Source organism: Podarcis vaucheri, assembly GCF_965113315.1.
Source record: "Podarcis vaucheri genome assembly, chromosome: 2".
Taxonomy (NCBI): Eukaryota; Metazoa; Chordata; class Lepidosauria; order Squamata; family Lacertidae; genus Podarcis; species Podarcis vaucheri.
The window spans coordinates 104,362,955-104,390,906 of NC_138760.1; the positions used below are offsets into that span (position 1 = coordinate 104,362,955).

The following is a 27,952-nucleotide window of genomic DNA, read 5'->3' on the forward strand; positions in this document are numbered from 1 at the left end:
AGTTTGTGTAGTTCACAATTTTGGCCTCCGGGGGCATAGAATTGTAGAGTTGGAAGAGAAGCCAAGGGTCACCCTGTCCAACCCCCTGCAATGCAGGAATCTTGCCCACAGCTATCCCTGGATGGGTTTGAACCACCAACCTTCTAGTTAACAGACAGACATACTGATCCCTTGCGCCACAGAGCCCTTCATAGAATTGGAAGGGACCATGTGGGTCATTGAGTCTAACCCCCTGCAATGCAGGAATCTTTTGCTTAGCGTGGGGCTCGAACCCACAGCCTTGAGATTAAGAGTCTCATGCTCTGCCGACTGAGCTATCCCAGCATGATAATGTGTGGTGGTTATATGGCCTGACTGATGCCTGAGTGGCAAAGGGGATGAGGCCCAGGGACTATGGTTCAAGATCTATGACACCTTTTAATCTTGGGATTTTGGTTTGAACTAGTGTCAAATGTAGCCATGCTCACAAATATTTAAATAGCATCATTTTTATTTTTTTAAAGTAAGTATGCACAGGATCATAGGGCTTGAAGAAGCTGCTTAAGCTGATCAGGTTCTAATTTTAGGTCAACTTGAAAGTGATTATAGCAGCAAAATCTGAAATAGTTGTGGCGCTAGAAGAATCCATGCTGTTACAAGATTGTAATAGTAGGCTAGATCTTAAGCGTTCATTGTGTTTGGCACTGAGAGCCAACTTGCCCCATTCCTTATATTTTCAGATCTTCAGCTGTATAGGAAATAGAAATTTAACAGCAAATTCAACCCTCTTCAGTTCCATGCAAAGGTTTCTCTGTCTCCTCCCCCCCCCTCTTCTTTTTCTCTTTCTGCACAATTCAGCCACAATTGGAAGGAGTTAGGAGCATAGCCGAGGAGAGAAGTAGCCAGATTTGGAGCACATAACAAATTCATGGCTGATGAAGGATTGCAGCACAGGGCTCCCTAACCAGTACTCCACTAGATATCCATCAGTGGATATGGATGAAATATCTGCTAGATCACAGTGGCTCTCATTTTTTTAATATAGATTTTATTTAGAACCTGTTTGGCCCTGATGCCTTTTTTTAAAAAAAATTACGTTTCTTGTTCATTTGGGGATGCTTGGAAAGTCTGAAACTCAGGTGAGAACTGCACTGAAATTAAGACTGAAAATCTCACAGTTACACAAGAATAAACCCCAATATTGTGACTGGGACTTGTCTGGATGGAAGCGTGAACAACCTAATCTAATAACCTGATAACGATGTTTTGTGCTTTGGGAGCTTGGGAGAGGGAAACCATCAAGATGCAATTTATTTCACAGAAGCTAGAGCACACCTGGATAAAATTAAGAAGTACTGTACCATACACTGGTGCCATCTAAACGCCTTCTTCTAAGGATGCGGAATATTTTGCTCATAAACATGCATACAGTGTACTCTATGCAAAAATCTTAAAGAGTTATTTCCTAGCCTTGTTTATTGCGGGTTGCAGGTGACCACAACTATGCTGCTTAATAGCTCTGTTGACTGCTGCATGAACTGCTCATAATGAACATTGTGATCTCCTCCCCATCTCATTTCTGTAGGCTGTTCAGTTGGCCCCTAGACGATGGCTAAACCTGCAGGAATACCAGAGTAAGAAACTGATGGCTGATCATGGGGTCACAGTTCAGAGATTCTTCGTGGCTGACACTGCAAATGATGCTCTTGAGGCTGCTAAGAGACTAAGTAAGTTGACTAGTAATGAAGTGAAACCTGCAGAGGCTGTAAACCAGTCTGGAAAATTATGTTGTGCTGCAAATATATCGTTGCATACATGTTGCATACGGTCTTTGAAGCGAAGACACGTTTTTATTCTAGGGATCGGAAATATATAAAGATAACGAACATGGTTTCAAATGCAATCTTTATTCCATTTAGTCCCAGAGGCTCTGAGTGTCAGCATATATACATATATAACGGAACGTGTAGTGTAGTGCAGAACAGCAGATGCTGTTGCTCAATATGACTTTTCCAGAATTTCATTTCCCTTTCTTGCTATCAGTCCTGCTAAACAGCAAACTTGGATAGTGAGCACTGACAGGATTGTAGACAAACTGGGACCACTGATAAACAGGAGGGATAGTCCTATACTTGGGCGGGACGCGGGTGGCGCTGTGGGTTAAACCACAAAGCCTAGGACTTGCTGATCAGAAGGTTGGCCTGTTTGAATCCCCACAGTGGGGTGAGCTCCCGTCGCTCAGTCCCTGTTCCTGCCAACCTAGCAGTTCGAAAGCACGTCAAAGTGCAAGTAGATAAATAGGTACCGCTCCAGCGGGAAGGTAAACGGCGTTTCCGTGCGCTGCTCTGGTTTGCCAGAAGCAGCCTAGTCATGCTGGCCACATGACCTGGAAGCTGTACGCCGGCTCCCTCGGCCAATAAAGCGAGATGAGCGCCGCAACCTCACGATTGGACCTAATGGTCAGGGGTCCCTTTACCTTTTAATCCTATACTTAGGGTAGGGCTGGGGACCCCAGTATTGCAGAATCTTAGAAAATAAAAAAATAAAAAATCCACCAAAGGGGGCAACCTCCCCCACAAAAAAAACCCCAATGTGAAATGAGCATGCTCACTAATTATGAAGTGTTGACTATCAGTTGGAAAAGGAAAGTGGTGTGTAGGAGAGAATGGAATGGCATTCCAGAATGGGGCAGGGCTGGTTGCCTAGGCCCCTAAGCAAGAAACATGCTGTTAGATAATGAGGGTACTACAGTCTTGTGTTGCCAGGTCCCACGTGTACTTTAAAAAATAAATAAATGAAAAAAGAAAGTGTGGCTGGCGGGAGGAATTGTTGCTTAGTCTGCATGGTGACCAAGCTGCCAGATGCCATTAGCTGGTTACTAGATATGTATGCAAGTCTACATCTCTGCATTCTTATTTACTGAGCTGATTTTGTTATGTTGTTAGTGTGCTGCCAAAACTCCCCTTGGCTGTTATGCCAGGGGGTGGGGGTGGTCTCCCTGTGCACATGTGAATTGTAGGTGTTTGCAGTATTAATGTTAATGGTTTATATGAATTTTTAATGATATAATGTGTTTATGTTTATGTAAGTCGCTTGGAAACCTTGGTAATAAGTGACTAATACATCTAAATATTATTACTATTATTAAGTAGCAAGTTTCTAGACTCTGGGGCTTATTTCTGCAAAAACCTGCATAGGACTGTGCTGCAAGCCATTGCTAAGTAGTTTATTTTATGTTTGTTACATTTCTGCGTAAAAGTCCTTGGATCACCAGGTAAAGAAACTGTCAAACAATAGCAATAAAAAATGTTCCAACAGTAAAACCATCAAAATCAACAGGGAAACCACCAAAGGCAATTAAAAGCCAGGAAATCAAAGCTGCTTTTACCTGGTGCTTAAAAACATCACCTGAAGTCTGCATAGCTGACCCCATGTAGCAGGAATCTAACCTAGATATTGCCAGCAGATCACACTTGTATGAACATCCACCTAACAACACTCTGTTGCTGTGAACCCAGTTTTAGGAATAGTGCAATGTCATCCAAACCAGAGTTGACTATTTCATGGTCAACTTTGTCCCCATCCACAAATATATTGATCGAGTAATTGAATTTCAGCCATCTCATTTCTGACTCCTGATACCTGTTTAGAATGTCCACAGTCACACCTGGGTTCAAGGAAAAGGGGAAACAGAGCTTAATGTCTGATGCGTCACTCCAAATCCCCGAATAGCTGCATGTGTCATGTAGACATGAAACAGAATGGAAATCAAATCAAAACAAAACAAAACAAAATGTTTTGTGCACGAAACGTGCACAATCCAGTACCATAATGTCATGGGGAAGCTTCTGAAATCAGTCAGGTACAGTGGTACCTTGGGTTACATACGCTTCAGGTTACACACTCTGCTAACCCAGAAATAGTGCTTCAGGTTAAGAACTTTGCTTCAAGATGAGAACAGAAATTGTGCTCCGGCGGCACGGCAGCAGCAGGAGGCCCCATTAGCTAAAGTGGTGCTTCAGGTTAAGAACAGTTTCAGGTTAAGAACGGACCTCCGGAATGAATTAAGTACTTAACCCGAGGTACCACTCTAGTTGGTTTGGAATCCTAGCATTTCATTGAGCACTTTTATCCTGCTTTATAGCTCCAAAGTAGCTTACTAAAGATTCTCATAGTATAATGAGTCTTCCCTTATATGTTCTTTTGGCCACCACATACTGGGCAGCAGCTTGTACTAAGTGCCTCTGGGGTAAAGGAGTGGGGCGGAATGAAGTCTTGTGGTGAAGTCTCACCTTTCCTTTCCCTGTTTTATGAAGGGCAACATGATTTCTGCCCAGCCTGTCACACATGTGAAGATTGGGCAAGTGCCATCTGTCTTGGCTTCTTTGTGCTCTTGTCGTACGATTAATTCAGGTCAATTGGGAAGACACACAGGCACTCATAGTTAAGAACTGAGCCAGGGACAGGTCTGGCTCCAGGCCGTTCAAGCCACATACAACATTCTGGAAGAGTGGCAGAGGTATCCGGGAGCTCCATGGGCTTCTCTTATCCCCACACCTTGGTTTGAAACCTATTGGCTTTAATGCAGGCATAGGCAAACTCTGGCCGTCCAGATGTTTGGGACTACAATTCCCATCGTCCCTAGTTAACAGGACCAGTGGTCAGGGATGATGGGAATTGTAGTCCCAAACATCTGGAGGGCCGGAGTTTGCCTATGCCTGCTTTAATGGGACTTCAAAGTCAATTCGTAACTGTGTGCTTAGTGCCGGTAAGGGCTGCGTTCCAAATTAAAGAACTAAGCTCTACATATGCAGCCTTGCTCTTCCATAGGTGAAAGTTGTTTCGGTAATAGTCCTTCAGATTGCAATGACAATAAGGCAGCAGAATGCAGTGTGTGCCACTTCAGCAGATTAAATGAAAATTATCTCCTGTGAGGCTCTGAACTCATCATTTTTAATCTCTCCCTTTTCATTCTCTCATCAGCTCACTTTAAGGACTGCTGAGCCCAGAAAAAGATCTTGTAGCGTACCTTTACTCGCTGCTTTTAACTTGAGATGTGATACTACTTAATAAGATAAGGGCTTTTATAAATAGGACTGAAAAGAAAACTAGTTGTATGCCTGTCATAATAAAAAGAGACGGATCTCTAGACTGAGTAATGTTCTCACTGTTCGGCATTTCCATGGTTTATTAATGATATTGCCATTGATTGCAGTGTATGATTACAGGGATATTAATATCGGAAGGGGGGTGGGAAGCATATTGCGTTTTTAAAACATGGAGCAAACAGCAATAACAAAGGGGCTGGAGTTGTCAAGCATGGGATGCGTTTCTGCTTGCACAATTTTCTGCCAGCTCCCCTATCTCTCTGCAGGTCCCCATTTCTGAGAATCACCCGACCCAAACTGGACTCTGAAGTGGGGGTTCATACATTGGGCAGGCCATGGTTGGTCCATGGACTGGAGCACGTTAGGAGCCCAGCTGTGACTGAACAATGTTGTATGAAACTGGAATGCATAGTGGGAACACATAGTTTCAGAGCCTAGCCAAAGTGGGCTTGAACAGTTCTGAAAACCAGCATGATACGCAATGATGGAGGAGGGTGTCTCTGCTGAAGTACAATAGCCCCATCTGTACTGGCATTCTGTTGGCTTTGGAAAATGGACCTGTTTACATAGGCATTCCCTTGATCTCCTGACCTTTTAAATTGCTTTGTTTAATTGGATTGTTTTATTGCCTGCGGGAGGCTGCGGGAGGCAGTGAAAGACAGGAGTGCCTGGAGTGCTCTGGTCCATGGGGTCATGAAGAGTCGAACATGACTAAACGACTAAACAGCAACATTGCCTGATTTATTTATGGGTGCTTATATTTAAATATTTGTGGCTTTTTGCACTTTGTAAACCACTTAGGGGCCTATTTCAGCTTTAAGAAATATATAAATTTATTTATGTCGCTGCTGCTGCTGCTGTTATTCTGCTGTCAGTGTTCCATCACTCTGTCAGTAAAACACATGGCAGTGGAAAAACGTTTATGATTCATTCATTGAACTGTCTTGCATCTTCCATCTTTGAAGGCATGTTTCCATCATTCGCGGCGATAATGTTCCATTTTATTTAAGTGTATCAAGTGCACAGTGAATTAACTGGATTATTTAAGACATCTTTGAATTTTAGTGTAAAGGGAATTGCAAGAGCTATGAAATTACTGCCATGCTCCACTAAGCCGTTAATTAACACAGTCCTTGTCGTTAACTTGCTTGTTGGGGCATCAGTTTGTTGTGTTTAGTTAAATTCGGTCTGAATAATGCATTTCAAAATTGATATGTTGTTCGTCTACTTATCCCTGCAAACCAACGTATGTTTCATTTAGTTATCTAGAACGTCATTTGGGCCATTGCAGGATATGACGCCATGATAGTTACATAAACAGAAACCACCATTGCACTTCTGTAGATTTCCCAGATGGTATACACTTGCTTCTCTGCTGTACCCTGGGGTTGAAAAACCCTGGCATTCCCTAGAAAGATCATCTTAACTGGGTGTCTTCTCTTTCCCCATGCCCACAAGATAGACAAAGTGGTAAAGCAGGCAAAGACCAGTAAAAAACCTGGGTTAGTTGTGTTCATGTCTTCAACCAGACCTTTGGTTGATTAACAGTCTATGTCCTTTTAAATGTGTTCATTTGAGGGGTATTGTTTTATCACTGTTCTTATTAGGTATTTTGTGTTTATTTATATTGTAATTTTATGTTGTGAACCACCCTGAAATCTTCAGATGAAGGGTGGCATACAGAGCTTATAATATAATATAATATAATATAATATAATATAATAATATAATATAATATAATATACCGTATTTTTTGCCCTATAGGATGCACCGTCCCATAAGACGCACCTAGTTTTTTTGGGGGGAAATAAAGGGGAAAAAATTATTACCCCCCCAGGCGCGGGGCTGGGGCAGCCCAAGCTTCCCCCGACCCCAGCCCCCAAACAGGCAGCTCTCTGCAAGCCGTGGGAGCCCAGCGGTGGCTCCCGCTGCTTGAGGAGAGATCCGCGAAGCCTGGACGCGCTGAGATCAGCACGCACAGGCTTCAGGATGCCGGCAACTCTCCCCAAGCAGCGGGAGCGTTCCCGCTGCTTGAGGAGAGATCCGCGAAGCCTGGACGCGCTGAGATCAGCGCGTGCAGGCTTCGGGATGCCAGCAACTCTCCCCAAGCAGTGGGAGCGTTCCCGCTGCTTGAGGAGAGGTCCGCGAAGCCTGGAGAGCGAGAGGGGTCGGTGCGCACCTACCGCTCTCGCTCTCCAGGCTTCAGCGAAAGCCTGCATTCGCCCCATAGGACGCACCCACATTTCCCCTTCATTTTTGGAGGGGAAAAAGTGCGTCTTATAGGGCGAAAAATACGGTAATAATATAATATAATATAATATAATATAATATAATATAATATAATATAATATAATATAATATAATATAATATAATATAATATATAGAATTGAATAGAATAGAATGTTCACCACAACCCTAAAGTTTAAAAAACAGATTTAAAACTAAAAGGTCTGAACTACAGGAGTTGTTTAAAAATACTTGGATGAAGCAAAAGATTTTCTCTTGGCATTGAAAAAAAAACCCATTAGGATATGCACTTGACAGCACTGGTTGTTCCAGAGCCTTTGTTGGCATAGATCACAATGTGTGAGTGTCCATTAGGCCTTTAATGGTTTGGGGGCAGATGTGACCATTCTCAGTCTCTTCACAAGGGATTCATTTTGGTTTTTCCTCTTTGGCTTGCATTCCCCTTTCTCTCTGGTCTGAATCTCTCCCTACCTGCATGATCTTCACCATGCTGAATGTTAACTGTAAAGGTAAAGGTACCCCTGACCGTTAGGTCCAGTCGTGGACGACTCGGGTTGCACACTCATCTCACTCTATAGGCTGAGGGAGCCAGCGTTTGTCCGCAGACAGCTTCCGGGTCATGTGGCCAGCATGACTAAGCTGCTTCTGGCGAACCAGAGCAGCACAAGGAAATGCCGTTTACCTTCCCGCTGGAGTGGTATCTATTTATCTACTTGCATTTTGATGTGCTTTCGAACTGCTAGGTTGGCAGGAGCTGGGACCGAGCAATGGGAGCTCACCCTGTCACAGGGATTCGAACCGCCGACCTTCTGATCGGCAAGCCCTAGGCTCTGTGGTTTAGACCACCCACGTCCCAAATGCTAACTGTAGTTCGATGTAAATCAATATTTGAAACCCGATTCTGATTATTGTTTCAGCTGACTATAGCATCCCAGCCTGAGGGGCATGGGGAGCGTGTGAGCTCATGATCTCTCATTCATCATGATTCAGAGATTGGGAAGTGTTGCAACTGCGTTGAGCCAGGGAGAGACAGCCTTGGAATAGTTTGCCTGACTTCCAGTGCTTGCAGTTAATAAACAGCTTCCAAAAATTGCTGTTTGCAAATGAAAATTTTAGTGGTGGATACAGTTCCTTCAGATACAAACCTCTGCAGTACTAAAGTCAGTGGCAATGTTAGAATGCCCTATGTATTTAGTACATTTCTTGATTAACGGTTTCCCTGAAAAATATGCCAAAAACTGCTGGGAGTTGCTAGTGAAAAAGGGGGAAAGAACATAAAAGGATTTGTAAACATGCTTAATGGAGTTGATAGACTCTCCCCACCCCAAGCAAAGCGGATGACTAGAAAATTAAAGTCATGGCATTAATGCATGACTGCAAAGGGGATTCTGTCTAGTAAAAGACAGAACCCAAAGGATTTTTGGCTTTGCACATTTCCAAGCAATTCTTAGTTGAAACGACTTTATAAGAAGCACTGCTTATAAGTCAGCGTTAAGTCATTTTATGCTCCAGGTCAAGAGCCTGCAAGTATCCAACAAATAAGGAAATAACACATTCTGTATAATCATGAAAGTACTCTGTTATGCCCAATCTCCCTTATGATAGAAGCTCAAAATAAACAACTTTGTCTTTTTATATCTGTATTTAACATGGCATAACAAGCCAAGAGATTTGAGAGCTTGCTTCTGAATTCGTCTGTGAGGGAACGATCATAATGTATCGTTAGTATTTGCATGGGGCTTTCAGTCAGTGTAAGGTATGAGCCTGAACTTCTTTAGAGAGAGAAGACAGGTGGGATTAAGGTAGCAACCTAAAAATATCGGCATTGACTTCTAATGAACGTGAATAAACAACCACATTTGCAAGCTGCAGATGCATTTGAAGTTGCTAGATTTTGGTTTTGCTGCATGAACAGAGTAAGATCAGATTTCCCTTTATGGCTTTGACTTGCTGAGGGCAGGTTTCTCTGGAAGGGGGGCTGCCTTTAGTTAGTTCTTTTTGACAAAGGCATTTAATACTAGGATGTGAGCCATGCTAGTAATTATTGTGTATTTTGGATTCCCACCTCTATCTATCTCTGATCAAGAATTTCATTTGGTGGGGTGAGTGAAGGTTCTGCTGTGTGAGAAAACTTTCCCATTCACTGTCAAGAAGAGGAGAGCTCTGTGCGGGGTTGTGTACAGTGGTACCTTGGGTTACAGATGCTTCAGGTTACAGGCTCCGCTAACCCAGAAATAGTACCTTGGGTTCAGAACTTTGCTTTGGGATGAAAACAAATTGTGCGGCAGCAGCGGGAGGCTCCATCAGCTAAAGTGGCACCTCAGGTTAAGAACAGTTTCAGGTTAAGAGCGCACCTCCAGAACGAATAAAGTACCTGAGGTACCACTGTAGTTCCTTGGGTTCAAATAGACGTTTCTGCAAGCAGACATTTTTTGCTGAAAAAGCAGCATACCCTGTGGGTGGGGGATGTGCTAAGCAGCTAATTTTGATCTCCTTAACGCTCCATCAATCCGCCAATCCATCCCATTGCATGCATTTTGTGTGCACAGAACGAAAAATATGCACTTAAAGTACATACATTTAAATGTTTTTCAGTGAGTTCGTCAATACGCATTTGCACATACATAGTTTACATAATTTACATAAACCTCAAGAAGAGGTGGCGCGTCAAGAAAAAAGAGGAAAACTCACTGGAACAACTTTGCAAGTGCCACACATTCTTGGAACTCTTGCTGTTAATCTTGGACGCCTGAACCTTGGCCGTTGCTCCTGCCTTACTGTTGCTGCACCTTTCACAGGCCCTGCTTCACTACCCCAGAATGTTTTTGCCTGGTTATTCATATATATAAATTAATTAATTAAAATTAAATTAATATACCACCCTTCATCCATAGATCTTAGGGTGCTTCATAAGATAAAATTGCAATATAAAAAACAGAAAATACATAGTAAAACTAAGAACAAAAACCAACTTAATAATTCTCCCTCCCAGGGTCAGTAGGAATCCCCAAGAAGCTGGCAAGGCAGACAAGGTCAAGTAACACGTTTTTTTCCTGTTTTTCCTTCTTCTGACACACGAACAAGGCACGGATGAATGTCAGTCAAACTTGACAGATCTTATCGCTATGTCTCCACTGGGCAGAATTTTGCAGCATTCACCCCAAGCCGATCAGGGAACTTGATCGTCTGGTCTCCGCTGATCTTTACAGTCACTTCCTCGTCATCAGAGGACATGCAGATCTTGGTGTCCTCTCCCTACTGGAAGGAGAACCCCCGCAGCTCCATGCCTCTGTACTCTGTCTCCTTGTAATTGTGTCTCTGTGGTGCTGTGGGTTAAACCACAGAGCCTAGGACTTGCCGATTGGAAGGTCGGTGGTTTGAATCCCTGCGATGGGTTGAGCTCCCGTTGCTCCGTCCCTGCTCCTGCCAACCTAGCAGTTCGAAAGCACGTCAAAAGTGCAAGTAGATAAATAGGTACTGCTCTGGCGGGAAGGTAAATGGCGTTTCCGTGCGCTGCTCTGGTTCTCCAGAAGCGGCTTAGTCATGCTGGCCACATGACCCGGAAGCCAGCTCCCTCGGCCAGTAAAGCGAGATGAGTGCCGCAACCGCAGAGTCGGTCACGACTGGACCTAATGGTCAGGGGTCCCTTTACCTTTACCTACCCTGATGATGCCTCTTTTTTTATCTGGATGGAGAATAGAGGGGAGTGTGTCTATAGAAAACAGCTTTCTGTACAGAGGTAAAATTTCCATTTGTTGCTCCAGCCACTTTTGCCTCTGGCCATGCCCACTGAAGATTGCCCAAAGCAAATGACATCTCTAGATGCCGAAAGGTTCCTCATCCTTCCCTTTATACCAACTGGGAAACCTGAAGCTAAGCTGCAAACAAAGAAGCTGAGTATGTAGGTAAGAACTGATGTTGGTTTAAGGTAAACGAACAAAGGCTGCCTTGACACCTTCTCTTCTAAGTAGCTAATTAATCTCCATGCTAGCTAATTATCATCACTACTCCATCCCTCCTTAATATGTTTCATTTACCACCTATCTTCTTTTTTGCAGCTGAGCCAGAGGGCAGTTTTGTTGCTGGAAATGAATATTGTATTGAACTCCCAGTCTAGCGAGATCTTCTGAATTTTCAATTTGCCATGCTGTTCCAGCATTCTTTTTGCCATTCCAGGGTGCATAAATTGGCTGTATAGACTTTGGGGAGGGGTACACAAATTATTTTCCCAGTAGTGATGTATGGAAGTGAGAGCTGGACCATAAAGAAGGCTGATCACTGAAGAATTGATGCTTTTGAATTATGGTGATGGAGGAGACTCTTGAGAGTCCCATGGACTGCAAGAAGATCAAACCTATCCATTCTTAAGGAAATCAACCCTGAGTGCTCACTGGAAGGACAGATTGTGAAGCTGAGGCTCCAATATTTTGGCCACCTCATGAGAAGAGAAGACTCCCTGGAAAAGACCCTGATGTTGGGAAAGATTGAGGGCACAAGGAGAAGGGGACGACAGAGGATGAGATGGTTGGATGGTTTCTCGAAGCTACCAGCATGAGTTTGACCAAACTGCAGGAGGCAGTGGAGGACAGAAGTGCCTGGCGTGCTCTGGTCCATGGGGTCACGAAGAGTCGGACACGACTAAACGACTAAACAACAACAGCAGCACCCAAATTAGGTACACGGATGGCGCTGTGGATTAAACCACAGAGCCTAGAACTTGCCGATCAGAAGGTCGGCGGTTTGAATCCCCGCAGCGGGGTGAGCTCCCGTTGCTCGGTCCCTACTCCTGCCAACCTAGCAGTTTGAAAGCACGTCAAAGTGCAAGTAGATAAATAGGTACCGCTCCAGCAGGAAGGTAAATGGCTTTTCCGTGCACTGCTCTGGTTTGCCAGAAGCTGCTTAGTCATGCTACCCACATGACCCGGAAGCTGTACGCCAGCTTCCTTGGCCAGTAAAGCGAGATGAGCGCCGCAACCCCAGAGTCGGTCACGACTGGACCTAATGCTCAGGGGTCCCTTTACCTTTACCTTTACCCAAATTTTGCCCCTTAAGACTTTGAATGTACTCTAGATTCTGTGAAATTAAGGGGTGGATTTATTCATGTTGGCTGATTTTACAGACACAGACAAAAAAGAGCAAGCCATTTGCCCAACACCACTGAGAAAATAAATACCTAAGCAGAGATTTTGTATGTAAGCCTCCAGCTTGGCTGTCAGTCAACAAGGACCTCTTCAGTGTTGGTGGCGTTTCTCATAATATTTTAAGTCAGTGGGTAGGGAACCCATGGCCCTACAGAATTTGCTGGATTCCTACTGTCCCTGAACCTTGGTTATGCTGATGGGAGCTGGAGTTGAACAGCAGATGGAGGGCCACAGGATTCCCTAACCTCAGCTCAAAGTGACATGTGGCCTCCAAACAAATCAAGCTTAATTAATAAAGCAGTGTTGAAAGGGAAATTCTTGAATAAGAAAATTACTCTCCCTCCCTCCCTTATTCCCCTGCCCTCCAGCACTTAGAAGTATCCATTTATACTTTTAGAAACTTTCACGAAGGACGTGAGTGCAAGCTGCAGCATACCTTTAGTTATTTTATAACCCTTCTCTGCCACCAAACGTCTTTGAATCAAATAGATTTATAGTAATGTGAGTAATGGATAGGGGGCCAGCAAATCAAAATCTCATTTCAGCTGTTTGACACTAATGTTGTGCTGAGTTACTGTTCTCCGTGTTGGATTTCTGATCAAATTACTAAAATTGCCACTTGGAAGTGGGAATGGAGACGAAAATACAAACAAAATATTGTTATAAATTGAGTACTGAATTTCATAGTTAGCATATGCCATAGAAACCATTCTTTTTAATCCTGGCTATGTTGTGTGGTTTGTTTGTTTTTGTTTTTGTTTTGTTTTAAGGGAGTTTGATTGGTGACTTTTTCCGCAGAAGGCACAATTCCTAATATATAAATGTGATAAAAAGCCAGATTGTATTACAAATAACATGAGCGCAAGGATAATTTGGATTCTTTATTTCTGATTTATTGTGATGTATACTGTTACTCTTCAACTGTAGAAATAACTAGGCATGCAAGCAAGGATGTGTTGCGAGTAACTCCACCTTCCTAATGTGTAAAATACAGAACTATTGCATGCTTAACATGGGCTGTGTTTCCATGTACGGCAGTTTGACACATGCTTTATGGACTTCAAGTCCTTCAATGTTCTCATTTGAGGAAACCATGTGTGCATGAGTCTATCCGTGCCCACCCAACCACTGTTCCATGTTGAATTTTTTCTTCTCTGACGCAATATATACAATAGCTAGCAGCATCCTGTGGTGAGATTTCTAACCTATATTCCATGTCAACAGCAGTTTCTGGTGAAGGCAGGATAGCCTACTTAAGACGTAGCCTACTTAAGACGCTGCTTAACCTCTGTGACAGGGCTGGGCAACTTCTTGTCTCCAGATATTGTTTGGCTCCAACTCTGTTGGCCTCAGCCAACAAGACTGGCATATTGGAGCTCGATGGAAGTTGTGGTCCAGTAACATCTGGAGAGCCACAAGTTGTCCATAGAGGTATTGTTGTTGGTTTAATTTTTATCCCATGTTTTCAATGAGAAGCTCAGAATGCTACACATGCTCTCTTCTCCCCAGTTTTTTCTCCACAACACCTCCGTGAAGTATGTTAGGGAAAGAGAGAGAGAGAGAGAGGACTAAGGTTGCCTCACACTCTTCTCAAACAGACATGTAATTTACACCAATCACATATGTAGCATCGGAGGCGTGAAATTGCTAACACTAAGTTCCTTTCAAGTTGCCGTTGTAGAGAGGAAATTCACTGCTTCCAAGCTGTTGGGCCTGGGAAAATCCTGGAAGACTCAGCTGCCAGTAGTGACCTCTACTTGCTACTACAAGCCAACCCCATAGAAATGGAAAACAGAAGGTTCCCTTGTCGTAAGCCCATTTGACCAAATATCCATAGTTAAAGGGTTGGGGTGGGACTCCCAGTGACTGCTGGATCTTTCTATGAATGGCCCTTATAGAATAGCCCGAAAGAGGGATCCATCAGAGATTTGGAAAGACCCACTTTAAAGGGAAATGGGAGAAGGGAGAGTGGCCTGTAACCGTTCCTCTTAATCTGCTATCCGGTTGATTTTCTGAGGATAGAGGAATAGTGCAGCATTCTTGTTTCTCGGCTTAAAAAGTTCAAGAACGTCGTTTCTAGTTGTTTTTCTTGCTGTCAGAACAGGCTAGGTATGATTGAATCAGAATTTTCCAATAGCATGGAATGCATTAGTACAGCAAGAGCTGTCAGTTTGTTTTGACATTAATTTTGCTGTCACTTTCATGTTCCTGAAATACTCAGACAAGATATAAAATAATAGTCACGGTTGAAAAACCAGATAGCGTGTGATTGCCACAACTTTGTCTTCCTTCCAGAAACAGTGTTATCCTGATCTCAACCACTGGCATCACAAAGGCTTCCCCAGAAATTACCTGTTAATATTGCTACGTTCATTGGCACAGATTGGGTTAGTAATATTCATTTGGATCCAGTACAGCTTCCTGTGAGCACTTCTCCATAGGCTGGAGGGGTGGAGCTTGCAGGTTTTTCCTGAGGGACAGGCTGTAGACAGTTGGTGGTGAAAATGGATTTCAGAATGTGGACTGCTGTTTCTTCAGTCCTTGGCATTCCCCCATCAGGTTCGGGATAAGCCACTCCTCCCCTGCATGTCCATTGCAGAACCATGTTCCCTTCTGCTGCTTTGTAGCAGAGAAGGGACATCCATGTTTATAGTCCTCTGCATGTCTCCACACTTTTTTTTACTTCTGATATGTCACTATAATATGCTGAACAGTATGAGAACAGGTATCTGGCTATGTATTCATGCATGCATGTATGCAGTGCTTTTCCCCCTTAAAAATGTTTAGGGGTGCTCTCATTTTGACTCAAGAAAATCACCATTTTATAGTTCAAATTGAGAAAAATAGATACAGTAAATGGACAAAGATTCACAAAATGTTTAGGGGTATGTGTACCCCTGCGTACCCCCAGAAAAAGGACTTTGCTTGTTTGTTTGTTTACCAACCACTCCTCGACTCTATCTATCTATCTATCTATCTGTCTGTCTGTCTGTCTATCTATCATCTATGTATCATCATCTATCATTTATCATCTATCTATCATCTATCTATCTATCATCTATCTATCTATCATCTATCTATCATCTATCTATCTATCTATCTATCTATCTATCTATCTATCTATCTATCATCTATCTATCTATCATCTATCATCTATCTATCTATCTACCTATCTAATCCATTTAAATCACACTGTTTACTCTGTAGGTGAATAATAATAACATCTAAAATATACAGTGGTACCTCCGTTTACGAACTTAATTTATTCCGGAAGCCCGTTCTTACACTGAAAACATTCTTAAATTGAGGCACGCTTTCCCCAATGAGGCCTCCCGCCGCTGGTGGCCTTCCACCAATCGGCTTCTGTTTATCCTCTGGGGCAAAGGTCGCTAGCCAAAACACCGGTTTTGCGGAGTGCATTGCCCGAGTTGTTCATTAACAGGACTGTTCTTCAACCGAGGTATGGCTGTACAATAATTATCCAATATACGGAACTTAAAACATAAATTTAACTTCCAAAATATAAAGTGTTCAAAAATTTAAATTCTTTTCTTTCTTTCTTTTTAAGTAAAACACCTGAGAAGCATTCAGGGTACAGCTTTGTCCAGGTGTCTGAATCTCAGTAGGGATAGTGCCTTGTGGGAGGGAGTTGTGGCTTCAAAACCGAAGGCTGCTGCAGGAAGAGGTGCTCTAGCAGAGGTCCCCAGGCATGGAGAGCTTTGTATGTTAATGTCCTCACACTGGATGTGAGAATGTATAGGCAGTCATTGCCATCTCCAGGCACCAGTTCAGCATCAACACAGGTGCGTCTGGTACAGATGCCATATTGCAAGTAGAGGTCCACCTGGCCTAATATTGCCATTGTGGCTTGCAGCAGGTGTCTGTTACTTCCAAATAGCGGCCATGCAGATGGGCTGCTTGCATAGAAGAGATCTGGGTTGACAAAGAAGCAAAACACGTTGCTACAGCTTTCCCCAACCTGGACCTCTCCAGGTGCTTTGACTACTACTCCTATAGTCCCTGACCATTGGCCATGTTGAATGGGACTGACGGGAGCCAAATCGCAAGGACCCCAGGTTGGGAAAGATGGGGTGCTCTATTGTGAGCTACAACCCCCACACCCAATCTCTCTGAACAGTAACCAGGTGGCTAACAGTTGGGAAAGAGATTCATTTATCAGTGAAATATTCTTTTTGGCAAGCAAATGTTTGGAAATGCAACATCCAACTTTGAAAGTAGGTCAGCGTAGACTGACTCTGGTGTCTGTTCTGTAGGACGTTGAGTGCATACGCCTGCTCACATTTCTTGAGCCATCTGTCTCTTGTATGTTCTAAGGAATATTATGCTTTCTATGGTACTTCATTAAATTTATAATTTTCAAGGGTGATGGGGTGGGGGAAGCAAATGATATGGTGTTATCAGGAAAGAAACTAAAAACAGCAGTGTTGTTGTTGTTTAGTCATTTAGTCTTGTCCAACTCTTCGTGACCCCATGGACCAGAGCATGCCAGGCACTCCTGTCTTCCACTGCCTCCCGCAGCTTGGTCAAACTCATGCTGGTAGCTTCAAGAACACTATCCAACCATCTCATCCTCTGTCGTCCCCTTCTCCTTGTGCCCTTGATCTTGCCCAACACCAGGGTCTTTTCCAGGGAGTCTTCTCTTCACATGAGGTGGCCAAAGTATTCGAGCCTCAGCTTCAGGGTCTGTCCTTCCAGTGAGCACTCAGGGCTGATTTCCTTAAGAATGGATAGGTTTGATCTTCTTGCAGTCCATGGTACTCTCAAGAGTCTCCTCCAGCACCATAATTCAAAAGCATCAATAGAGGGTCGCAATGTCATTCCTGTGGCATGCCCCTGTTTAGCATGCACTAGGCTCCATATCAAAAGAATGCGGGCGGATACAGTATAAGGGCATAAGAAGATTCATCATGTATCAGAGCAAAAGTCCATGTTGTTTGGTATCTTTGTTTCCTATGGTGGCCAACCAGAGGCTTCTTTGAATTCTGGGAATTCCACAAGCCGGGCTCAAAGGCCACACCCTACTTGTTGTTTTGTGGCATATTTCAACTAAAATGATAAAAAGGATTGGACTGTTTAGGAAAGCCTAAGTAGGTTGGGGATCCTCAGCTCTGGAAGGAGAAGGAGAAAGAAGAGTTAAGCATGATAGAATTTAATGACGTGCAATGAAATTGAAATCGCAAACAGCAAACGATAAAAATAGACGGCCTCGATTCACACAACACATAATTAATAGAATTTGTGTTGTGATAACAGTATCATAAGGTGTGGCCATTGGTTTGAGTGGCTTTCAAAAAGGTTGGATAAATCCCTGAGGTCGAGTCTGTCAATGCCTATTAGACGTGACAATTAAAAGGTATTGATTCTTTGGTCAGATGTGAGGATCGGCAGGGGGCTTTTAATCTGTATCCTCTCCCTGCTGGCAGCTGCGCATGAGAGTCAAGCTAGAGTGCTAGGCTGGGTCGACTTCTTATGTGATTCAGGGGGGCAGTTTTTATGTTGAGTAAAGTGTAGAGGAATGGATTTTAATGGTGGGAATTGTATTGTTAGGCTTTTTGCAAAAGACGGAGATTGTGTGGGTCGCAACGCAATGATAATGTTATCTTGCTCCTATTAAAGTCCATTAATTTTATTGGGTATACTCTCAGCATGACTAACAGATACAGCCCCTAAGTGTTGGGTTGAGTAACTGGTTGAGTAACCAGTTTTTCTGTATCATAGAATCATAGAGTTGGAAGAGACCACAAGGGCCATCAAGTCCAACCCCCTGCCAAGCAGGAAACACCATCAGAGCACTCCTGACATATGGTTGTCAAGCCTCTGCTTAAAGACCTCCAAAGTAGGAGACTCCACCACACTCCTTGGCAGCAAATTCCACTGTCGAACAGCTCTTACTGTCAGGAAGTTCTTCCTAATGTTTAGGTGGAATCTTCTTTCTTGTAGTTTGGATCCATTGCTCCGTGTCCGCTTCTCTGGAGCAGCAGAGTATCTTGGCTTGCAAATGAAAAATGGTATGAACGTAGGAGCAGGGAATGAGGAAGTAAAATTGCAAGGTTGTAGGAAGCTCTACTGGACAGTGAGAACATATAGAGAAGATATGGAGAACAGTTTTTGTTGGTTTGTTTGTTTTTTCTGTTGAGTTGCACATTGCACAAGTGACAATACTTGGACTAGCACAAAACACTAGTTAGATACCACCCAAGATACTCAACGGGACGCTGGTGGCGCTGTGGGTTAAACCACAGTGTCTAGACTTGCCGATCAGAAGGTCAGCGGTTCGAATCCCTGCGATGGGGTGAGCTCCCATTGCTCGGTCCCTGCTCCTGCCAACCTAGCAGTTCGAAAGCACGTCAAAGTGCAAGTAGATAAATAGGTAACACTCCAGTGGGAAAGTAAACGGTGTTTCCGTGCACTGCTCTGGTTCGCCAGAAGCGGCTTAGTCATGCTGGCCACATGACCCAGAAGCTGCACATCGGCTCCCTCGGCCAATAAAGCGAGATGAGCACCGCAACCCCAGAGTCGGCCACGACTGGACCTAATGGTCAGGGGTCCCTTTACTTTAAGGTACTCAACTTAAGCAGCAACATCACTTTAACTGTCTCCTGCACTGAGCTTCTACATACCTAGGCGTGCCTTCCCACAAACCTTTTAATCGCAGAAGTCACGCTTCCTTCAACCTCCAGTTCACTTTTGGTACCATTCACATGAACCAGTTATTCCTGATTAAATCATGGCCCACAAGCTTAAACACTGCCATCTTGTTTGTCAGCATGTTTAATTGTGATAAGGGGGTGTTGCAGTGTCTTAGAGTAGTATTTTATATATTGTAGAGACCACCCTTCTGTTGTTAGGAGGAGTTTCTCAAAACTAGTCAGTGGCCTGGTGGACTTGGCAGCTTGCTGTATATAACAAGAGAGCTTAGTCCCTTTCCCTCCCAAAATGCTGCTTTGGGTTCCCCACCACCACCACCTCCCTTCCAGCAGCCCTGCACAAAAAGCACTCTCATTCTTCACATCTCCCACACCTCCTGCTTCTGCCATCAGAAGGCTCTTTGTTCTGTTCTGGTCCTCCTACTGAATGCTCCAAGTCTCATCCCAGCAGGAGCCTGAAATCTGTTTTCTTTAGTGGGACCATAAACATGGTGTATGTCATTCTTCCCTCAAGAAAAGCAGCATGCTCCAGGTTCTTCTGCCCACCTCCCTTCTGCCCAGCTTCTCATTTCTTCACAAACTAACAAGTTTTACCCCCCTCCCCCCAAAAAAAAGGGTTCTGGGGAGACAAGCTGTCAGAAGGAAGGAGCTGATTAGTTAGAGACTTCTCCTTGTACTTGCCTTTGGGCTGCATGGAAGGGCAGCTGGGAGAGAGGCCAAAAACAGAGGAACATCATTGGGGAGATAAGTGGAGGCTGGGGGAGAAACAGGGATTCAGCTGAGGATGGGGTACCCAAATCAAGTGGGACACATCTAGCTATCTATTTTCTCTTCCAGGTGTACCAAACATGGCATCTTTCAGATGTTGTTGGACAATGACTCCCATCATCCCTGACCCATTGACTCTGCTGATGGGAGTCTGACAACATCTGGAGAGCACCACATGGGCCTCCCTGGTTCTACACTAACTTCCCAGGGTTTCAGACAGGGAATCTTTCTCCACCTACCAGGAGATGTCAGGGATTGAACCAGGGATCTTTGGCCTGTGAAACATCTGCTCTCCTGCTCAGACGTGGCCATTGGATCCAGCCTTTGGTCTCATCAGGCAGGGTTCTCCTCAATTTTCGTAATTAAGATTGCTAAACTTTTATTTGATTGTGCCCTGAATGATATTGTTAATGGGAATAACATGCCACTGCCACAGACAGTCTTTGCCGTCTTTAATGTGTGTTGCTGAAATTGACACACACACTCGTTGTTTGTTTTCCTGCTGGCTTTTAATCCCGTATTGTTAATGGAAGGTCATGGATGCAGTTAAACTTGTGTGTCAGCTTTAACATGTAGATTTGTATTAAAGTCAGATTTCATTTTGCATGCAAACGCACACACGCTTTAAAAAACAAGAACTGATGTGATTATTAACCCTCCCTCCTTTCCAAATGCTTTTAATTCTTCCCCGTCACAAAGAAGGAATGTGTCTCCAGCCCTCTCTTTCCAGGTAGTTGCAGCAAGTGCTTTGTCCCCCGGGTCTAGAAATGAAACTAACAAGCCCCAAGGGACACAGATAGCTGGGAGGATTTGCAGTGGGAAAGAATATGGTCTTATTTATAGCTCCTCGTGCCGGGTATACTGCTAGTATTTTAACTTTCCCCATGAATTTAGAGATGTCCACTGCCACCATGTGATGTGTAAGAAAAGGAAGTTTCCTTTTCGTTTACCTACACCTGGAAGTTACTCAAGTAACCTGGAATATGACGGAAAATAAGTTCTCTGCTGACTTGAAGGTCCATTTGTAACTTCAGTATTTAGTTGTCTCCTAAGCTTTACATATGCAGTCGCACCTTGGAAGTTGAACGGAATCTGTTCAGAAGCTCCTGCAGCCAATTGGAAGCCATGGAAGTCCCGTTGGACGTTTGGCTTCTGAAAGAACGTTCCAAAACCGGAACACTCACTTCCAGGTTTCAATCGTCCGGGAGCGTATTTGTTTGGGAGCCAAGGTGTTCGAGATCCAAGATACGACTGTATTTGCTCTCTCTCTCCCCCCCCTTTAATTTAGTGAGGATTTTAGATAAGCATTTATAAAATATCAAGACATTACGGTGAGTAATTCCGTCATCATAAAATGTGCAATTGGACTCCAAACACCTCTTACATTCTGATATTAAGTGGAATGCACCAGTTTTGCAGTTACCTTAGCTATTTCATTTCCCCTGAATCAGAAATTTATTTCCATTGTTCTGCAAATATGATCTTGCTGCAACGCACTGGGCCATGTAAATTCATAGGAGAAGCCATTCCACACACACACCCTGTCACTTATATGATCTGCCTACCTCATATTGATATGCATAGCAAGAACAGTCTTCATTTCTTAAGCCAAAATCTGCAGCATGAAGACAGAAATTACATAATAAGCTAGTGCTGCCTAGTGATTTAAAAGAGTCAGCTGTGGACTGGGATGAACTAGGAAATTCACCTTGGCCTTCTAAGCTATCCGACATGCCTTAGGCAAGCCAATCTCTTAGCCTCAATTTCCCCATTTGTTCTATGGGGAATGCTGTCCTATCGTCTGTATTTATAGTATAAAAGGTAAAGGGACCCCTGACCATTAGGTCCAGTCGTGACTGACTCTGGGGTTGCGGCGCTCATCTCGCTTTATTGGCCGAGGGAGCCGGCGTACAGCTTCCGGGTCATGTGGCCAGCATGTCTAAGCTGCTTCTGATGAACCAGAGCAGTGCACGGAAACGCCGTTTACCTTCCCGCCGGAGCGGTACCTATTTATCTACTTGCACTTTGACGTGCTTTCGAACTGCTAGGTTGGCAGGAGCAGGGACCGAGCAACGGGAGCTCACCCCGTCACGGGGATTTGAACCGCTGACCTTCTGATTGGCAAGTCCTAGCTCTGTGGTTTAACCCACAGCGCCACCCACGTCCCATTTATAGTATACAAGAAGCATATTGTGCATTTGGCATTCATAGAGAATGTTTCTTACACTGATTCTCCTTAAACCTATGTGAACATAGACACATACGCAAATACCCATTGCTGGGGAGTCACAATTGGAGAGGCCTATTGCCTTTGCCCTGGCTGGCCACTGTTGGAAGCTTTGGTCTGATAGGATGAATGGACATTTGGCTTGATCCAGCAGAACTGTTTTTTTGTATTTGCTCAATAGATTTTGACTGATCTCGATGCCAGCAATTATTCGTGGTCACCACAGACTGCACTCCTTCCCCCATCTTTCCTGTTATGCTGAGACGATTTAGCTTCTCACTTTGTTCCAGACGTTTAAGACATTTATGAGAAGTGAGAATCTCTGCTCTGTTTCAGGGGTCTGTGAAGCCCAAGTGTGAAGTGTAAGTCCGATGCTTTCTTCTCCTATGTTCTGAGCACATGACAGACGGCTCAAGAGAGGGCAGGGTCTGTCACTCACCAGCCTCTTCTCAGATCTTTGTGAGGCACAGAGAGTTAACAGGAAGGGCATCTCACTTTGTGATGGGCATCGTGGTCACCAGAAAGACACCTGGAGTTACTGCTGGTTGCTTGGTGAACGCATGCGAAGAGCACATTTGTTCAATATCCTTGAATATTTTGATGGTCACTATGTTGGAGATACTTTTAAGAGCAGCTCTTAAAAATAATCAGTAAATGTAGCAAAAGCTAGATTCTTCCAACTGAATCCAATAGTTGGAAGTCGAACGGAAGTCGGACTTCTGAAACATTCAGAAATCAAAGGGCGGCTTCTCATTGGCTTCAGGAAGCTCCTGCAGCCAATCAGAAGCCATGGAACCCCATCGGATGTTTGGCTTTCAAAAATAGTTCACAAACTGGAACAGTCACTTCTGGGTTTGCGGCATTCAGGAACAAAAACGTTCAGGAACTAAGCTGTTCGGCAACCAAGGAATACTCCCTTTCTATAAAGAGATACACTCTTAGACGTGTTTAAATACTCTTTTTTAAAAAAGTAAAATCTGAAAATTTTGGAAGTAATATAGAGATTTGACAGTCATAGCAACTTTTCAAATCTGAAGCAGCAGATTAAGCAAATGCCAGAACATCTTCAGCTGTACGAAAAGCTTTCCCAATTTAGGTAGAGATTAGCTAGGGGGGAAAGCACAGCACATAGAGGTAATGGAGTTTAATTGCGATTTCCAGTGATAGTTCAGTGTTAAAATCCAATCTTGTTAACGCTTCTTTACATGCACACAATTTGGTTTTGATTTTCACATATCATGCTTTAAATCATACCTTAAAGTGCTCGCAAAAAGAAATGTCTATTTTTGTTCACCTGGAAACAGACAGTTGTCTAGAACAACCTTTGCTGTCCCACCAACCCACCCACCAGCCTGTGTTTATACACTTGAGGGATGCTCTCCTGATAATACTCTCTACTTGTTTGTCAGCATAGTGAAAAAGGGAACCATGCAAAAGCTGGTCTGTTCAGGAACGTTCAGATTTACCCCCTCACGCATTTAAAGCGCACGAGAGAGAGCTGTGGGGTCAGCTCTGCCCCACTGCTGTTAAATCTGCTGCTTCATTGAGTAGTGGGAAAGGGTTGTTGTGTTCATGTGTCAATGCACATGCAACAAACAACTCCATGTGGCCCTTGTGCTATTCAGGATCTCCCCTCATATAGAGAAGCAGAATGTACTTGCCAAGTGTGCAGCCAGCAGAGGAGAAAGAATGGTTGGTGGAGGAATAGACAGTGTTGGGGGTGCAAGCTTCAGTGACCCCGCAGAACCCTTATATTTGCTTTGAACAAATGAAGGGGTTTGTTTGTCCATACCTCACATGGGGAAGTCAAACAGAAGTTCCAGGTCTGTTTTGGGTTTTACCACAGAAGTTGCCGAAATATAGTTTGATCCCTAGAGAAAACGTTTGGTTCTGGAACGTTATCCTTTCTGAGAGGTACCATATCAAATTATGTGGCAAAGGCCCCTGCTATCAGCCCCAGCTACATAACCATAGAACTTTGAACTTCATAGCGGTACCATTGGAGGAGACCATAAAAATAAATAGTATTGCACTCTCCTGGTCCAACGTTGCCACGGGGTGGGGTGGGGAAAGGGAGAAGGTGTACCACATGGGTTGGCAAACTAAGGCCCAGGGGCCAGATCTGGCCCGATCGCCTTCTAAATCTGGCCCGTGGACAGTCTGGGAATCACTGTGTTTTTACATGAGTAGAATGTGTGCTTTTATTTAAAATGCATCTCTGGGTTATTTGTGGGGCATAGGAATCCGTTCTCCCCCCCCTTCCAAAATATAGTCCGGCCCCCCACAAGGTCTGAGGGACAGTGGACCGGCCCCCTGCTGAACAAGTTTGCTGACCCCTGATCTACTACTTACTTTGAAAAGGTGCCACGTCTCTCTCTGGCATGGCATCATTGCAAGGAAGTCTTGGAGGTTCAGGAAACAGGAAGCAGTACACCTTCCTGTGTAAAAGAGGTGGCACTTTTTTAAGGTAGGCAGAGGTGCCAAGTTTCAGCAGAGGTTTGGAAGCCACTGGAAGGAGCTGTCCTAGATACTAGTGGATTTACATTGATTTGCCCCTAGAGATGTGGATCTGGTTGGATTTTAGGAAGTTCTGGAAGCATATTTATCCATCAGTTGAGCAATGCGCAGGATCTGGGGATCTGGTGGGATTCTGGACCTTCCTATGCAAGGCCCAAGTTGACCTCTTGCTTGAGGTAAATTGCCTGATCCCATGCAAGCCTTTAGGTGTGTCAACAATGATGATATGTGGGTTTCCCTGAAAATCTGCATAGGGTAATTTGCATTAGAAAATTTAGCATATTTACTTGTATTTAGTAAACAAAGCTAGAAAAAAAGACACTAGTGTTAATTTTTGTCCCAGCATACTTCAAATATTTCACCATGAATATTGGAGGGGCGGGTGGGTAAGGAACTAAAACATACTTTATGTGATTATAAATATTATATTGGACAGAAATTTTAATTGGAATACTACTTAAAGACAACAGCATTTCAGACAACCATTTCATTGTTTAAATCTCAATAAAAAACACGAAAGAAGGGAATGTGTAATTAAAGATAAAATATGGATGATTCTCAGAGACGTTGAAGGAAGTTCAGAAAGAGACAATTTGTAGAAATTTGGATAAAAATGTATAATTGTATGGAAAACCAATAGAAATTTATTTTAAAAATAAAAATAAAAAACACAAATGTACCGAAAACTGTTGACACGCCAACAAATTTCTGGCAACCCAAAGAATTGTGTACAATATGCTGACTCACAATACTTTCTCGGGCTAATAACCTGAAAAATGTTAATTGCAGCTACGAATCTGCCAAGCTTGCCTAATATTGTATTTGCCGTTAGCATCCATTCATTGTTACTAATGCACTTACAAAGCAGAGCAATTTCCACAAAAAACAATGCACTGAATTGAAAAAATAGAGGGATGAAAAGGGGAGACAGAAATGAAACACGGTTTAGGTCTCCAGATTATCGTTTCTGCATTCTCCTCCTACTTTTCTTTCTTTTCTTTTTTACTTCTAAATAAGACTTTAGGTATATAGCTATATTAGTACAGTATTCAAAATGAGTAATAACAGCCGTGAGAGCCACTGAGTATTAGAGTCATACCTTGGGTTGCGAACGTGATCTGTGCAGGAGGCACGTTTGCAACCTGCAGCACCGCGTCTGCGCATGCGCGTGATGCGATTCAGCATTTCTGTGCATGCGCAAAGCGCCGAAATCCGGAAGTAACCCATTCCGGTACTTCTGGGTTCAGCGCGGTCCGTAAAAACGCGCAACCCGCAGTGTTCTGAACCTGAGTTATGACTGTATTAAGAGCTGGTACAAAAGCACAAAATAAAATTAGCAATTAACATTCTCCTACATTTTTATCTAGAAAAGCCTGTCTAAATTTTGCTGCTAAGAAAGCAAACTAGGTCACTTCTAATGTTACATATTTATCCTTGTAATTTAGCATTTATCTAAATCTATAAAACAATGGCCAGCTTCTATTTTTGGCAAAAGAAGAACAACGCCAAGTGTTCCTTCTAGAGTGCTATGTAAGAGAGTATAAATAAAATAAACATGCAGAATAAAACTTCTGCCTTGTGTGTTTGTGCATGCATGATTAAACTTTTAGTAGATAAAAAAAAAACTGTTTTCTGAAGCATTTGATGAATAAAAGTCCTCTCTGTGGCAACTCTGGAATTGTTGGTGTGAGAATAGGTGCTTGCTTTAATAAGTTTTGAACAGTTCTTATAGGGTTGTTTTAGTATTGGCATATTTGCTGCCCTTGGCTCCTTTGAGGATATAAATTTAATTAATTTACTACTACTACTACTACCATAATAATATTGTGAGTATGTGTGTGTACAAAGAGAGGGGTGCCTATGTAGTGTATCTCCAAAGTGCTGTCCTTCCGGAGTTTTCTACTCTCCAGTGGCATAGCGTGGGGGGTGCAGGGGGGGGCGGCTGCACCGGAGCTCAACATCTGGGGGTTAGGGTTAGGGTGTGCAAATCCACAGCTTAGGGGGCGCAAATTACTTGCCTTGCCCCGGGTGCTGACAACCCATGCTACGCCACTGCTACTCCCTGTGGTTTTTTCTCTTGTTTCACAGTTTCTCATTGCTCTTGTTAGGCGCGGACAAAGATTTAATCGTCATTCACCTTTTAAATCTGAATTTTTACTTAAGATTTTAGCATTCAGCATGTAGTTAGAAGAAACAGCATTACACAGAAAATTAAGGATTTTAAGGCACCCTAGACAAATGGAGGAATGCAAAATCGTGACTGCATGTTACTCTTGAATATCAAGGGAGATATTGGAAAAGCTGGGTACTGGTATAAAGAACACTCCGACAGGAACATTTAGTTCATTAACTTAATTGTAATGATGGAGAGAGAGTAAAGGATAATCTCCCACTGTCTATGTTTCTTTATCTGTTTGCAGCACAGTATTCCACAGTCTCTGTAAGGACAAGGGCAGCAATTTAAGTCACCTGTGGATAAGTTACTGAAATGCCCATTTTTTCCAATGGAGCTACTCCTATTGTAGGATGCAGCCCATTATCATTACTAATTACCTAATATTCCACATTATGGAGTTCTTTGGTATATGAGAGCTGAAACCTGATGTGAAAGTCCTTGTGTGCTAACAAAAAACCAAACACATTTCTAATAAATTCCTAATCAGCCATTTCCCTGTTTGTTGAGGTGACAGGAAAGTCTAAAGGTTTGCTTGTTCATAACAGCTGTCATTTAACTACAATGCAGCTGAACTCAGCGATTCCTAAATAGACCATAACCATAAAAGATCTACCTGTCAACTTACAAGTCAGAAACTCCTTTGGTTCAAAGTTTGAACACAGTATTTTCGGAGTTCTCTTTCCATACTACTAAAAGAAATAGGCACTATGCACTTGATTACAATATCATCAAGGGAAGTAATAGTGCCACTGTATTCTGCTCTGGTCAGACCTCACCTGGAGTACTGTGTCCAGTTCTGGGCACCACAGTTCAAGAAGGACACTGACAAACTGGAACGTGTCCGGAGTAGGGCAACCAAAATGGTCAAAGGTCTGGAAACGATGCCTTATGAGGAACGGCTAAAGGAGCTGGGCATGTTTAGCCTGGAGAAGAGGAGGTTAAGGGGTGATATGATAGCCATGTTCAAATATATAAAAGGATGTCACATAGAGGAGGGAAAAGGTTGTTTTCTGCTGCTCCAGAGAAGCGGACACGGAGCAATGGATCCAAACTACAAGAAAGAACATTCCACCTAAACATTAGGAAGAACTTCCTGACAGTAAGAGCTGTTCGACAGTGG

At 43.4% G+C, this 27,952-nt stretch overlaps 2 protein-coding genes across 2 annotated transcripts in view; one reads left to right on the forward strand and one right to left on the reverse strand.

Annotated features, from left to right (window-relative positions):
- Positions 1-27,952, reverse strand: part of LOC309524847 (monocarboxylate transporter 2-like) — a 685,265-nt gene that overhangs the window by 362,244 nt on the left and 295,069 nt on the right. The gene's annotated exons all lie outside the window — the stretch shown is intronic.
- The window catches only part of SUCLG2 (succinate-CoA ligase GDP-forming subunit beta), a 218,520-nt gene that overhangs the window by 53,048 nt on the left and 137,520 nt on the right, over positions 1-27,952 (forward strand). The window contains exon 2 of the mRNA XM_082210325.1: positions 1,565-1,706. Coding sequence (XP_082066451.1) covers positions 1,565-1,706 — 142 coding nt within the window. The remainder of the gene's footprint in view (positions 1-1,564; positions 1,707-27,952) is intronic.